At 47.2% G+C, this 16,179-nt stretch overlaps 1 protein-coding gene across 1 annotated transcript in view; it reads right to left on the minus strand.

Moving 5' to 3' along the window:
* Positions 1-597: 597 nt before the first annotated feature.
* Positions 598-16,179, minus strand: part of RSKR (ribosomal protein S6 kinase related) — a 43,757-nt gene continuing 28,175 nt past the window's right edge. Inside the window, exons 6-12 of the mRNA XM_044288282.1 lie at positions 15,089-15,196; positions 14,523-14,563; positions 13,464-13,491; positions 13,294-13,383; positions 6,233-6,321; positions 3,492-3,602; positions 598-822 (exon numbers count right to left, since the gene is read on the minus strand). Of these exons, the coding sequence (XP_044144217.1) occupies positions 598-822; positions 3,492-3,602; positions 6,233-6,321; positions 13,294-13,383; positions 13,464-13,491; positions 14,523-14,563; positions 15,089-15,196 (692 nt within the window). The remainder of the gene's footprint in view (positions 823-3,491; positions 3,603-6,232; positions 6,322-13,293; positions 13,384-13,463; positions 13,492-14,522; positions 14,564-15,088; positions 15,197-16,179) is intronic.

The following is a 16,179-nucleotide window of genomic DNA, read 5'->3' on the forward strand; positions in this document are numbered from 1 at the left end:
TCCGTGCCTCTGCAGTCTGCATCGGGTCTTGGCACTCTTTCACAGAGCGGATGCCACGCACGGCATCCGCTCGTGTGAAACAGCCCTTAAGCATCTGTTGGGTGGTGTCAAACTGCTATTGCTGCAAGCCTAGGAGGAGCGAGGCAGAGGATGAGAGTGGTAGTGGCTCTATCGTTCAGACAAATCACAGTGGCAATCCTCACACCAATGATCACTAGAGCCAGGCAGTGACATGAGTGAGCCCACTTTCTTCAGCGATGGTGTTCACAGGGTTGTCTGAAGCAGTGCTTAGTGGTGTTGAATATAATTGCCGACACACCACTACCCGTCTGTGATGCGGATCCAATGGGAGGGAGCATTGATTGCAGATCTCGGTGACCTGCAGAACACAACGTGATGACCTTGCAACAGCAAACCCTGACCAAGAGATGCCAGTGCACACTAGGACGGGGGGCACTTAGACACCCTTCCCGCTCGCTCAGTGCCCACTATCATCTCTGAAGGCCTGATGTCAGATCAGATAGGAGAAAACTCCTGTAACTGCAATTGAAAGGCAGTGGCCGCATCAAGGTGAATGCATTCGTTTTATTTCACGCCTTAGGCTGGGGAAGGAAATTGAAGCGTTTGGTTTAAATCCCAGTCAAAATCTTCAAAACCAACAAAGTCTGACTGTACAGTCATTTCTGATTTCCGCCTTTTTAAGACCAGCTCAACTGGGAATTTTTGGAGCAATGCAGGATCAAAAGTCATTCCTCGGAAGAAGATGTGGCTCTTGAATTGATGGAGATAACGGAGCCTCTGTCTTGGAACTTTGCAGAGAAGCTAAAGAAATAATGATATTTTATATGAATAAAAACTCTCAGGTATGACACACATTTCTGGCCATGGATTCTTAAATAGCCCCTGTCATCAGCATCAACCCTATTAAACCAGGCTTACTGCCTGATAGGTTTCATCTGATTGATTAAACTGATACCTGTCCTGTCAAAATAAGTTGCAGGTTCCCATGAAAGACCAGCACTGGAAAGCTGAAGCGCACTGAAAGTCCACCCTTTGCTAAAATGAAGCCCTCATTTGCATTGAGAATAAAAGTCATAATTTTTTTCCCCAGGAACAACACAACCAACGTTAACAAGACAGGTACCATTTTAATAAGCAGAATCAGCCCTACCAAGCAGTATGTCTGGTTAAATAGGGTTGATCCTGTTGCCAGGTGCTCTTTAAAAAGGGTTTTCCAAGACTATAATACCAATGGCCTATCTTTAAGTTAAATCATAAATGTCAGATTGGTGCAGTTCTGACTTTGGCACCCCATTAATTAGTGGACACTAGTGAGTACTATGCCTCTTCATTGTTTACCAGGCATAGCGCCATGATTTTGGTAGTGGCTGTGCCTGGTATTGCAAATCAGTGCAATTCCCTTGAATGGAACTAAGCTGCAGTAAGGTGCAATACCAAGCACAGCCATCCCCAAAAATCGGATGATCAGCAGTGATGCCTGCAGTCAGACCCGCAACAATCTGATTTTGATGGACTATCCTATCCTTGAAAACCCTCAACCTCTAATTTGCTCTTCAGGTGTTATTATTAGGATAGAAGGCAACAGGTTGTAGCACTCACAAGACAGTTTGTATCTCACCAGCCTAAAGGTGCTCAGATATTCATAACAGTGTTTCCACAGTGGCAATCATAGCTTATGTATCTGTACTTTTAAAGGACATCTGTCAGCAGATTTGTACCTATGACACTGGTTGGCCTGTTACATGTGCACTTGGCAGCTGAAGACATCTGTGTTGGTCCCATGTTCATATGTGTCCGCATTGCTGAGAAAAACGGGAGTGTTGCCATTACTCCTAGAGGCTTTGCTCTCTCTGCTAACTGCTACAACTTCCGAACTTTGATTGCAGAGAGAATAGAGCCTGTAGTTGTAAAAGCAATGCCCCTGTTGCTCCCAGAGGTTCATTGACTCCTTGGCCCAGAAATTCTTGATGGAGGCACCGCACAGGTTTATGTCAACCCAGAAGGCACTAGAGGTAATATGGTGACAACATTGTAAATACAATGCAGTGTAGTACACAGTCGAGTCACATTATTATGACCACTTCCTACTTTTGACATCGTCAGCATGTAGCTCATGAAGTAACGTGTGGTGAGCTGGCTTGGTGGGTATATAAGGTGTGCGATAGGCTGTCTGCACACATACTTTATCCCTCATTGCTGTCATGGGTGAAAGGGGAGATATATCAGAGTTGGAAAAGCGATGATCATTGGCTTCCGAGCCAAGGGTGGCAGTATTTCTGAAACAGCGCAGTTTGTGAACTGTTCACGTGCTGCTGTAGTGAAAGTGTATCATGAGTGGACAAATGGCACCATTGTGAATAAGTACCATGGAAACTGTGGAGCACCATGTGCCATTGGTGTGAGAGGGGAAAGTCAGCTATGAAGGTGTGTGAAGGCAAACCAACACCTTACAGTGGAGCATCTTGACACCAAAATGAACCAGGAGGCTACCAGACATGTCTAAGACAACAGTTCAGAGAACCCTACTGCGTATGGGGCTCTGAAGCAGACGGATGGTCACTGCACCTCTGCTAATGGAGTTGCGTTGGCAGAAAAGGCTTACATTTTTGCACCAGTATCGGAACTGGACCTCCACTTATTGGGAAAGGGTTGCCTTCTCCCATGAGTCATGTTTTCTGCTTCATCGAACAGATGGACGTTGGCGTGTCAGATGAGAAACATCAGAGAAGAAACACCCTGCAGCCATTGCTGAAAGAACACAAGCTGGTTGTGCACTTATCGATGTGGAAGGCACTTTCAACCGATTTATGTATGAATCCATCCTTGCAGATGATGTACACCTATACATGCTGATTGTCTTCCCTAGGGCAGATGGGATCTTCCAGCAAGACAATGCAACATGTCACATATCTAGAAATATCCAACATTGGTTGGAAGACCATGACCAAGACGTTCAAGTACTACGTTGGCCCCCTAATTCCCCAGACTTAAACCCAATTAGACATCTGTGGGACCACCTTGATTGTCAGGTTCGCTTTATGCATCCTCCACAAATCACCCTCCAATAGCTGTGGGATGCACTGCAGTCAGCATGGCTCCAGATACCTGACAACCTACCAGGACCTTACTGAGTCACTCCCAGTCTGTCTAGTTGCAGTCCATGCTGCACACAGTACTTACTCTGGATATTAGCTGGTGGCCATCATAATGTACTGTGTATGTAACGTGTTACCTATTGCAGCTGTTAGGAGTGCAAAAGATGGACAAGATGCTTATATTGTATAACCAAATAAAATATTATTTAAAAAATTGCAAATAGTTGCATTGATGATATGTATTAGCCACCAGAGCAGGACCTAAAATATTTAGCACCATGGCAAACAGTGAGTTAGCAAAAATCAGTTTTACCTACCTACAGTATTATGTTATGGATAGTGGTTGGGGGGAATAGAATTCTTAAAATGTAGTACCTCTTTTAAAAGGTGTGATAGTCCTCGGCTAACAGTCTCTGGAACTTCATATGTTGCATCATTAACCCTCTCCAGCATGCTTATATGGTCTGTGGTGGAGGCAACAGGAAACTAGAAGGTACAGAAGGAGAAGGTTAGTAAGAAGTAGGTGGCAGATGGCTGTATGACTGCAGGATCAGACTACACAGGATGTGCTTGTAATCTGTTAAAATGGAGACTAGAGATGAGCGAATCGAAGCTAACAAAGTGGATTTGCACCGAAGCCAAATTTCCTCATGATTCGTGGTAACGAATCACACTTTTTCCTAAAATGGCTGCTGCACGTGTGAGGACATGGAGAAAGGAAATCTGGAAACGCGGGATCACCCATAATGCCATGCATGCAGCCCATTAGCAGCCAGCCCTGGGATGTCACAGCCCTATAAATAGCGGCAGCCATCTTAGATTCTGCCATTTACCAGTGTACTTAGTGCAGGGAGAGACGTCTGCAGGCGCTAGCGACAGTGTTAGAAAACACTTCTTTGTGCTAAAAAAACGATTTACAAGTGCAGGGAAAGATTATTTAAGGTGTAGGGAAAGGATAGGGAGGAATCATTCCACAGCTTTTATGTTGAACAGCGTTCAGTAGTAGAGGTTACAGCCTGGGTAATATTCCAGCACTGACTGGGGATCCATATTGCCAATTATACAGCTCTGTAATTCCAGCAAACCGTTCCTATTAGGGTGCAAGTGCTGTTTGATACAGACATTAACAGGGTTTATTACAAGGCAATATTTCTACATCTTATTTGCCCTTGTGCGGTGCAGTTATATGTTCTAAAGCCTTTTTTAGCTTGTATTAGTGGGGAAAAAAGGGCTTATTAGCTGTTGTGTGGTGAAGTGAGAAAATTACAGCCCTTTTTGTGGTGTATTAGTAGCAAAAGTAAAATATATTTGCTGCTCAGAGGTGCAGTTTTCTGTGGTAAAGCCTTTTGTGACGTGTATTAGCGGAAAATGAAAAATATATTTGCCACTCAGCGGTGCAGTTATCTGTGGTAAAGCCTTTTGTGACGTGTATTAGCGGAAAAAGATAAAAATATATTCGCTGTTCAGCGTTGCACTTGTATGTTCTAAAGCTCTTTTTGTGATATGGACCGAATTATGGAGTGGTGAATTTTTTTATGTGAAACAGGCTTTTGGGGGGAAAATTGATGGGTGATTGTAGACTTTGTTCTGTATGAACCGATGTTATATGATGAAAAGCCTTTAGTGTAGTGTAAAAGTGGCAAAAAAATTTGTTGGGAAAATTGATGGATGATTGTAGACTTTGTTCTGTATAAACCTGTTATATGTTGAAAAGCCTTTAGTGTAGTGTAGCCTTTAGTGTGACTCCGTTTGCCCAGGCAAACCAGGTGCAAAACAGTGTGAGAGTGATGAAAGGGGTCGCACATGGCTTGCATACCCTACATGCCTCCAACATAATTCTTAGATCTCTACATGAAAATAATGTATTTGCTGTAAATCGCGAGAGGGGCATAGCTGTTTACTGCTTCTGAATTAAAATTGGGGCAACCAGCTTCAGCTTCCTCTGATGTGTATGCCTAAGGAGTCCTTTTGTTATGGCTTTGCACAGGGAGCAAAAATGTTACGCACAATTCTAATTGAAATCCTGATCTTAAGAAACTGGACTTGGACTCCAAAGCAGAGGCTCTCCTGTAATGTCTTGTGTGTTGTGGAGATCGAATGCACATGAAGCATAAAAAAAACACATGAATATTTTCAACTTACTGAAGCTGCTTGATTTAACCCCTTAAGGACCAGCGCCGTACATGTACGGCGGGCTGTTTGGATGGGTGCAGGAGCTGCGCCAGCCCGATCAGCGCAGTGTCCGGTCGTCACTGATAACATGAATATTTTCAACTTACTGAAGCTGCTTGATTTAATTGTGAATAGATGGTAAAGGCAAAGTCTGCTGGTGTGTTATCATAAGGGTCTTCATTATGTTTGCTGCTGGACCCACAACGACGTAATTTGGTCCATACAAAAAAAGGAGGTCTACAATCACCCATCAATTTTCCAGAAAAAAGTCAGTTTCACATAAAAAATTTCAACAATGAAAGGATAATGGAATTTGGTTAATTCGGTTAATGCGCTGGCGGATCAGAGGAAGAGCAAAATAATCAGTGACGTGAACTACTGCTGACACCTGCTGCTCTCCACTCAGTCGGGGGGCTCTACTTCTATAAGCATTCAATAGAATGATGACGGTGTAAAAGGAGTGCGCTTCTTCTTGGCGCCAACATCGACCTGTAAGGCTGAGTTCATACTTGAGTTATTTAGTCAGTTTTGGCCCCGTGACTGCCCAAATAAGTGAAGTGTGCAGTGATTCTAAGTGCGATGCCTGTCATCTGCATGTCATACGGACTCACAGTATTATTTCACTACCAAAGCAGACTCCCTATGGGTGTTACTGCACGGCACAGTGTTCTACACCACTAGAAAGGCTCTCTGCAGCCAGGAAATAGACGCAATTTTTTTTTTGATCAAACCAAATTTTCCCCAAAAATTAGGCGAACCAGCGAATCGAATTTTTGGAAAATTCGCTCATCTCTAATGGAGAGACATTGCAGGAGCTGTGGACACGAACCACGGGGGGTTTTTGCTTTATATGTCATTTTAGATACATTGCAGAAATAACAATAAATGGTTGTGAATGAATACATATCCTTAAAGACAACATTAATTGACATTTATTTCCTCACCTCCCCAGCTGCCAGTGCAAATAATAGAACTCCTAAGGAAAACCAGTCCGCAGAATGGCCATAAGGACCCCCGGAAAGAACTTCAGGTGCTAGGAAAGCAAATGGCAAAATTAATCAATGCCTCATTTGTATTGTGTGGATTAATGAATCTGATTTTCCGGGTTGTTACTGAACAATACTATAATGATGGCATTTCATCAGCGTAAATGCAGTAGCACAGATTTCTGCAAAGATTGTGTGAACATCCTTATGGCCTTGTGCACACAGCATGGAAGCACATGGGGTCATTTAGTCTTATAGAAGCAATGTGATGGAACAGAAAAAACTTTTTATGCCTCCATATTGTACAAGACCTCATGCACTCTTAGGCTACATGCACACGGCCGTTGTTTTGGTCCGTATCCGAGCCGCAGTTTTTGCGGCTCAGATGCAGACATATTCACTTCAATGGGGCCGCAAAATATGCGGGCAGCATTCCGCGTGCTGTCCGCATCCGTGGCTCCGTTCCGTGGACCTCAAAAAAATATATAACATGTCCTATTCTTGTCCGCACTTTGCGGACAAGCATAGGCAATTATATAAAAGGCTGCCCATGCCGTTCCGCAAATTGCGGAACGCACACGGATGCCATCCGTGTTTTGCGGATCCGCAATTTGCGGACCGCAAAACACACAACGGTCGTGTGCATATGGCCTTACAGGAACCTTATCATGGCTCCATAGACAATGGATCCATGACATTTCCATGCAAATAAGACCTTACCCCAAACATCTTGGTGGTGACCTTTTATTTTATGTAGCCTATATATTAGAAGACTGTACTTAGGCCTCTTTCACACGAGCGTGACGGATTGGCTCCGGGTGCGTTCAGTGAAACTCGCAGCATTTTGCAAGCAAGTTCAGTCCGTTTTGTCTGCGATTGCGTTCAGTTGTTCAGTTTTTTCCACGTGGGTGCAATGCGCTTTGATGCGTTTTGAACGAGTGTGATAAAAAACAGAAGGTTTACAAACAACATCTCTTAGCAACCATCAATGAAAAACGCATCGCATCCGCACTTGCTTGTGGATGCAATGCGTTTTTCACCCAGCCCCATTCACTTGTATGGAGCCAGGGCTGCGTGAAAAACTCAGAATACAGAACATGCTGCTATTTTCACGCAACGCAGAACTGATGCGTGAAAAACAACGCTCATGTACACAGCCCCATTGAAATGAATGGGTCAGGATTCAGTGCGGGTGCTATGCGTTCACATCACGCATTGCACCCACACGGAAAACTCGCTCGTGTGAAAGGGGCCTTCAGGTTTTAGTATACTATACAATTGAATGATTTTCCTAGTTTATGACGTAAAGTCATGATTTTATTAAAGACACGGAGGCGAATATTGCTTTCTCTTCCTTTACTAAATCCATAGCAGCAAGAAGAGTAACCATGGTAACAAAAACGAAACACCCCTAAAGGTAACCCCTCCCTCCATACGTCCATAAATAGCCCTTCCTCAGGGAACACTTCCTCTTTCTTGGTCCAACTGTAACAGCACGACAATCCAGAAGACACAGGGATCCGCTAAACCGGTGCACTCCAACGGGAGACGAACAAAACCGCGGCCCAGAGTTGTAACGAACAGCACAGACATGCGCCCAGAGAAGGAGAGTCAACCTAGGGGAAACGGAAACAAAACAGTACGGTAATCTCAGAGTATAAACACTGCAAAGAGATAGCAGTAGTACCACAGTCAAAAGAAACTGAGCAGCATATAGACACTAAATGACATAACGAAAACGCAAAAGCACTGAAACATATATCAACTGGCACATAAATATAAGTAAACATATAAAACGGGAGGGAAAGGGCGGGCAATATTCGCCTCCGTGTCTTTAATAAAATCATGACTTTACGTCATAAACTAGGAAAATCATTCAATTTTATAACAAGACACGGAGGCTTCATATTGCTAGTTCAAAGCTAAGGAATGACTGAAGAAAACGCATGAGGACCAGGCCTGAAATAAAAATCCCTAAACGTAGAGGCCCTGGACCAGTCCGCCAGTTTCAAGATATCCTCCAAACGGGCCCCCGAAACCGCCATAGACGTCGCGGAAGCCCCACGCACCGAATGTGCGGTAAAGATGGAAGTATCGACCCCCGCCAGAGACAAAATCCACTTGACCCAGCGAGAAAGGGTAACACTAGTAATCGGGGCAAACGGCCTGCGAAAAGACACAAAAAGCTGCGGCGAGTCCCTAGACCTAAGGGACGCCGTACGAGAGAAGTACTCCCTAAAACAGGCTACCGGGCAAACCGCGGGGCAATCAGGAAAGGCCGGATAGTCCACAGTAGAAATACTCGTCCTTGTCCGACGAGAAACATTAAAAGAAATCCCCTCTGGGGTGAACGAGACCGCGTCGAAGTCCAAGGCCCGGACATCCGACACACGCTTACAAGAAACGAGGCAGAATAACGTAACCAGCTTTGCTGAAAGCTGACGCAAGGAAAGATCCGGGTTTGAAGGCCAACGAGATAAGAAGTCAATGACCAAGGATACATCCCACAAAGAGGAGAACCGAGGTCTAGGAGGCCTAGAAAGACGAGAACCCTTGAGCAACCGGCGAACCAGAGGATGTTGACCTGCCGGAAGACCCGAGAAACCTTGATGACGGGAAGAAATGGCAGACCGGTACAAATTAATCGTACGATAGGCCTTGCCATCCTCGAACAGGGAAGATAGAAACCGCAAAACCTCCTCTACAGGAGCTGTAAGGGGATCCAGGTTCCGTCCCACGCACCAACCAGACCAGACTCCCCAGGCTGCCCGATAAGCCCGAATGGTACCGGGGGCCCACGCACTTTCCAGGAGGAATCTAGTCGTCTCCGATATTCCAGCGATGTCCCAACGGCCCCTGAGATCCTGCACGCCAGAAGACGGAGAGAGTTGTCCAACAAAAGGGGGTGGGGTTGACCTAACGGGCCCCGAAGAAGATTCAGCCGGGTCGGAAGAAGAACTGGGTCCGCAATCAACAGCTCCATCAGCTGTGGGAACCAAGTCTGCGGACGCCAAAAAGGGACCACCAGGACCAACTCCGCCCGCTGAAGACGCACCTGAGAAAGTACCCGAGGTATCAAGGCGAAGGGTGGAAAAGCGTATAAGAGGGCGCCTGACCAATCCTGGAGCAATGCGTCCACCGCCTCCGAACGAGGGTCCGGTCTCCAACTGTAATACCTGGGCAGCTGGGCGTTCCAACGAGAAGCAAACAGGTCCAATAAAAACGGGCCCCAAAGAGATTCGATGGAGGAGAACACCGCAGAATCCAACATCCAGTCGCTGAAGTCCGAGATGTAGCGCGAACTCCAATCCGCGTGGACGTTGAGGAGACCTGGAATATACTCCGCCACGACAGTGATCCCCCTGTCCAGACAATAGGACCAGAACTCCTTCGCCAGGTGAGTCAACATTGCTGACCGAGTGCCGCCCATGGAGTTCACATAACGAACGGCCGACACATTGTCCATCCTCAGTCGAATACAAGCATTGACCTTGCCGTTGACGAAGCTCCGAATCGCAAAGGATCCCGCCAGAAGTTCCAATGCGTTGATGTGCAGAGACGTTTCCGACGTAGACCACGGCCCTCCGGTGGATACACCGTTGCAGCGAGCACCCCATCCCTGCAGGCTGGCGTCCGACTCTATCACCACGTCCGGCTGAGGACCAACGATAGCCCTGCCGTTCCACGCTTCTAGATTGTGAATCCACCACGTCAGCTCGTCCCTGGTGTCTTGATCCAGGACCACCGATTCTCCGTAGGAAACCCCCGCCTGCAGATGGGCGATCTTGAGCCGCTGAAGCGCCCGATAGTGGAGTGGGGCCGGAAAGACCGCCTGAATAGAGGAAGATAGAAGACCCAAGACCCGGGCCAAGTGACGTAGGGACACCCGAGGCAACCGGAGAGTGTGACGTAACTCCCTGCGGATGGCTCGAACTTTGGACATCGGAAGACAAAGAGTGCGGGTGGAGGAATCCACCCGGAATCCCAGGAACTCCATGTACCTGGATGGTTGAAGACAAGATTTCTCGCGATTGATAACAAAACCCAGACCGGTTAGCAGTGAGACGGACAGACGCAGATGTTCCCGGAGGGTAGCAGGATCCTGGGCAATCAGGAGCATGTCGTCCAGATAGATTATCAGACGGACACCCTGACCCCGAAGCCACGACACCACCGGCTTCATGAGCTTGGTGAAACACCAAGGGGCTGATGACAGGCCAAACGGGAGACATGTGAACCGCCATATCTGATCCCCCCACAGGAAACGTAGAAGATCCCGGGACCGATGGGCAATGGGCACTGTGAGATAGGCATCCTTTAAATCGAGTTTGACCATCCACTCGCCCGGAAGGAGAAGGTCTCTGAGCAGATGAATGCCCTCCATTTTGAAATGGCGGTATCGCACATAAATGTTCAGATTCTTCAGGTTTATCACTGGACGAAACTGTCCCCCTTTCTTTTCCACAAGGAAAATATCGCTGATCACACCCCCGTGGGGGTCTGGAGCCCTTTCTATGGCACCCTTTTCCAGAAGGGACAAGAGTTCCGTGTCTATGAGAGTGCGAGACTCCAGAGGGAACACTCGCGGTCTGAATGGGGGCAGACAAATTGGGGCGTCTATAAGTTCGATTTGAAAACCCCTGATCGTAGACCGCACCCATGGGTCGGCAGTGATGCGATCCCAGGCATGCAAAAAATGTCGGAGCCTGCCCCCAATGCATTGGGAAGAAGACAGAGGACGAACATGGGGACTTACCAAACGGACGTCGGGAACCTGGAGCTCCTCTGAAGCCTCTGGATCTTCCGAAGGTGCCTCTGGACGGAAAGAAAGGGGTCTGTCGTTGATCTTGAAACGTTTGGCGCTGCTGGAAGGAGCCTCGACCGGTGTTACGGGTCTGAAAGTGGGTACGGCCGGACAGACGGCCCCTTGAGCTGCCGGCCCTGGTAGAGACCCTATTCTGAAAAACCTTGCGCATATTAGATTGCGCCTTATCCAAAGCCGTGAAGGCTCCCACAAATTTGCCTAACTCCTTAATAAAGGGATCTCCAAAAAGGAGTCCCTGTGCATCTTTGCCAGACTCTGACAAGGCCATGTTGGTTAATTTAGGCTCTATTTTCATGAGGATAGCCTTCCTCCTCTCAATCGCCAGGGAAGTGTTGACATTTCCCGTGACGCATATGGCACGTTGTACCCAGCCCCTGAGCTCATCCGGGTCAATCCGGGTGCCATCCGCCTTGGCAGACTCCGCCAGCTCAAAAATTTTTGTAAGGGGCCCTAAGATGTCCAAGAGCTTATCTTGGCAAGCTCGCAGGGCCGAGTCAAGGCCCCTGCGAGGGTTAAAACCCGTTTTGGCCAGAAATTGGACCATTTTAGGGTCTACGTTAGGAGTCTCCCCGACTTTATTGGGGATAATGGGGCGTGGGCATTCCGCCCTTAGCTTGTTGCGGGTCTCCTTGCATAACGGAGTTCTAATTCTAGCCTCCAAGTACTGAGCCACATGGGATGCAGGGACCCATTCAGCCGACCTGGGATGGTGGAGGCTATCGGGGTCAAATAACGGCTCCCCAGCTGGGTCAGTAAGAGGGGTGTCACTAGAGACAGCCGCCCCAGAGGCCCCACTAGTGGATGGCCGGGAAGCTGGGACGTAATCGTCCACGTCAGGATCCACCATAACCCCTGCGATATCATCATCCGAACCATCAGGGCGGAAACTCAAAGCCTCCTCATCAGACTCATTTTCAGAGTGATCACTAGGCTCGTACTGATTGCGAGCAGATTTCCACCGACGCGACTTTTCTGCCTGGCGCGGACAGGCTCGTTTGCGTGTGCTAGGCACGCTCTCATGTGATAGAACAGTGCTATCAGTGACAGGGTTTCTGGAGGCAGTAGCTGCAGGTGGTGGAATGCTGGGAGAAGCCATAGGGATAAGGGCCTGTGAAATGGACTGTGTGATAACAGACGACATAGATCCCATGGCAGAAGCAATCGCCTGGGATATAGATTGCTGAAGGGCCAGAGCCTGGGCCTCAGCAGAGGAGACAGGGAATGACCCCAGGCTATGAGCAGACCCCTGGGGCATGGGGACTAGAGGGCTGGGGACAGGGGTGGCCGAATCCTGGGCAGACATTGTATGTATCAGGAGTTAGTCACTCCAAAGAAAAGAAACCGCAACCGAGGGGAGGCTGATGCTACCTAACCTGACTCGATGGGACTAAAATGGCGCCGGGAAGCAAGACCGCGGTCGCCGGAATGCAGGGGAAACGCCCCCTCCGCCCCCAGACCAATAGGAGCGGGGAGGAGGGAACTTGACGCCCACAGAAGGCCCGCCCCTGGAGGCGCGTCCAGGAAGCGGCGAGGGACACCAAGATGGCGCCCGAGACCTGAAGAGACCACAAGCAAGATGGCGCCCGAACTCTCGTGACTCGCGGGAGTTCGGGCGCAAGAAGAAGGCCGAAGAAGATGGCGCCGAACGCCCAGGACGACAGGAACCAGAAAGAAACCGGTAAGAATTTGACCGGCAAGAGGAGGGGAGAGGAGACAGAGGGTGGATATGAGGTCCCCGAACGGGGAGAAAAACGCGGCGCCTAAGGGGGGAACCTAGGTATACAATGAAACGCAGGAGTACACTAAAGTGGAAAAAACAAAACGGCCTGTTAAAACCGGGTAGGTGGCTGAGGAGACCACCGACAGAGATAAAAAACGAACACAATATGGGAAAAAACAGTAGATTAAAATGAAGACACACGAATATCACAAATTCACTACTTATCTGCTATGGAGCAGCAAGAAAGAGGAAGTGTTCCCTGAGGAAGGGCTATTTATGGACGTATGGAGGGAGGGGTTACCTTTAGGGGTGTTTCGTTTTTGTTACCATGGTTACTCTTCTTGCTGCTATGGATTTAGTAAAGGAAGAGAAAGCAATATGAAGCCTCCGTGTCTTGTTATAAAATTGACATTATCTTTAACACTCTTCTGCATGCAGGAGTAACGTAACTCCATAGCGAGTCCCTTTCCTTACCCATGTACTGAAGGGTCCCACAGATGGTATATGCACGCTCTCCAAATGGAAGGTGTCTTGAAAGTCCAAAATCTGACAATTTCAAGTGTCCTAAATAAAATAAAAAGTCTTAGCAGCAACAATGAAGTACAATTTGGAAACATTGTTAAAAGTTGGTGAGTATTACGTACCTCTCTCATCTAGTAGTATATTTTCCATCTGAAAAAAATGTTAGTTGTTAAAAAATGTATTGAAGCTGAACTGGGACAAAGGGAATATGACATGACATGCTGTGGAACATCAAAATCCCCAAATAATAACACGACTGATATATCTTCTGATAATATTATCCCAACATGTCCCACATATGTACAGTATGTATCTGCTCTTTTTGTGGTCAGTGGGATTGATATACAAGACAACATGTCTCTAATGGGGTTGTCCCAACTGGAGGACCCCTGATCATATGTCATTTGACAGCACTGTAGGGGTCAGCTCAGAATAACCCCCTCTGTTAGCAAGAGTGATGCTGACTGCAAAGAGTAAATCTCACGCTAGACAATTCGGTGAGATCGAATATTACATAATTGCCTCTTCCTTTGAATAAAAAGGCATGGGGGAGATGTATCAAACCTGCTCTACAGGAAAATGGACTTAGTTGCTCATAGCAACCAATTAGAGTCCACCTTACATTTTCCAAAGTAGCTCTAAAAAATGAAAGGTGGACTCTAATTGGTTGCTATGGGCAACTAAGCCAGTTTTGATAAATCTCCCCCCATGTATCATACAATTTGCCTACAACAAAATGTGTGGCCAACCACAGCTACCAAAGACAACGAACTGGTATCTAGAGCAGCTGCAATCACAACGGGGGTTGTCCAGGTTAAAAAAAAACCTTTAAGGCAATCGTATATATATGTTAATTATATTTCTGGTCCTTGACCCTCCCATTTTCCATAACATGTTAATTTACCATGGGTAATGTATAGGCAAAGCACCCTCCGTTTGGTTCTTCTGCTGTGGAGCCACCAATTCCCATTTCCTCTGCATTCATCTACAATGGCCACCATCTTCTCAGACTACCTTATGCACACTGAACTATGGTAGTCTGAGACACCCCTCCCTGCTCTCACATAGGCCAGCCCTGCTGACGTCAAAGTTATGTTAAAAATTTATTTATTCAATATTCTTACAATGGAGGCTGTGCGGTGCGGAGACAATAAATCCTTCATGATAGTGTGTAACCTTACCTTAACATCTCGATGCATGATGCCCAAATCATGAAGATACACTGGGGGAAAAAAACACAGTTTATTTGTAGCCTTTTATATTATGGAGATAATAACAGACCTGGGGGTACTACAATTTTGTAAATAGTTCGGTATTGCTTTATATTCTTATGTATTTTGTATGGAGTGAACCCAGGGACGTAGCTATAGGGGGTGCAGAGGTAGCAGTCGCTGCCGGGCCCAGGAGCCTGAGGGGGCCCAAAGACCCTTGTGCCACATGAGAAGACACCAGTATTATAGAAAGTGCATGCCGCTCAAGTGACACCTCTGGCTGGAGGAAAGGGGTCCGGTCAAGTATTTGGCATGAGGGGGGTTGCCGTTTCATTTTTTGCCTCAGGCAGCACGAAGGCAATGTGCTTCCCTGCCCCTGACTAAAGCACTGAGGGAAGGGGGGCCCAAGCTCAACCCTTGCACCAGGGCCCATGAGCCTTTATCTATGCCCCTGAGTGAACTAATGCTAGTAGGGGCTCCATTCTGACTTCTGCAACGCGACCTCCTGTGCTATATGTCCGGCTAAGTTAACGTACCTAAAACAGAGACCAGTTCAGCAGCAAATAGCCTTATTGTGTCTTCATCAATGTACTTGGCAGACATCCACAAGGAATACAGGTCCCCGTAACTACAGTAGTTGCACACTGCCATAAAGAGACACAGAATGTCACAGCATTGTGTATTAGATGCTATTACTGCACTGAATAGACCCCACATTTGTTATATTAACTGTAGTAATTATATTAACAAAAATGACCCCCCAACAGCAAAAAATGAATTGTCACATACAAAAAGCTCATGCACAGGAACATATGTATTTTGGAATCCGCAAAACACAGATCCGCAAAAAAAAACAAAAAACAGATGACATCCGTATAATGTTCGTGTTGCGTCCATTTCTTTTGTGGGTCGACTGTAACAATGCCAGTCCTTGTCCGCAAAACAGACAAGAATAGCATATGTTCTATTTTTTTTGCAGAACGGACTCACGGACACACAGAAATGGAATGCACACAGAGTCATTTCCGTTTTTTTGCGGACCCATTTAACCACCTCCGGACCGCCTAACGCAGATCTGCGGTCCGGAGGTGGCAGCTGTGCGCTCAACGACGCATATACGCGTCATCTCGCGAGACGCGAGATTTCCTGTGAACGCGCGCACACAGGCGCGCACGTTCACAGGAACGGAAGGTAAGACACATACGGACGTCTAAATGGAGCCTTACAGGTGGGTGATCAATGACAAGGGGGTGATCACCCATATAGACTTCCTGATCACTTCCCTGTCATTGATCACCCCCCTGTCATTGATCACCCCCCTGTAAGGCTCCATTCAGACGTCCGTATGATTTTTACGGATCCACGGATACATGGATCGGATCCGCAAAACACATACGGACGTCTGAATGGAGCCTTACAGGTGGGTGATCAATCATATAGACTTCCTGATCACCCCCCTGTCATTAATCACCCCCCTGTCATTGATTACCCCCCTGTAAGGCTCCATTCAGACGTCCGTATGATTTTTACGGATCCACGGATACATGGATCGGATCCGCAAAACGCATACGGACGTCTGAATGGAGCCTTACAGGGGGGTGATCAATGACAAGGGGGTGATCACCCA

Source organism: Bufo gargarizans, chromosome 3 (assembly GCF_014858855.1).
Source record: "Bufo gargarizans isolate SCDJY-AF-19 chromosome 3, ASM1485885v1, whole genome shotgun sequence".
NCBI lineage: Eukaryota > Metazoa > Chordata > Amphibia > Anura > Bufonidae > Bufo > Bufo gargarizans.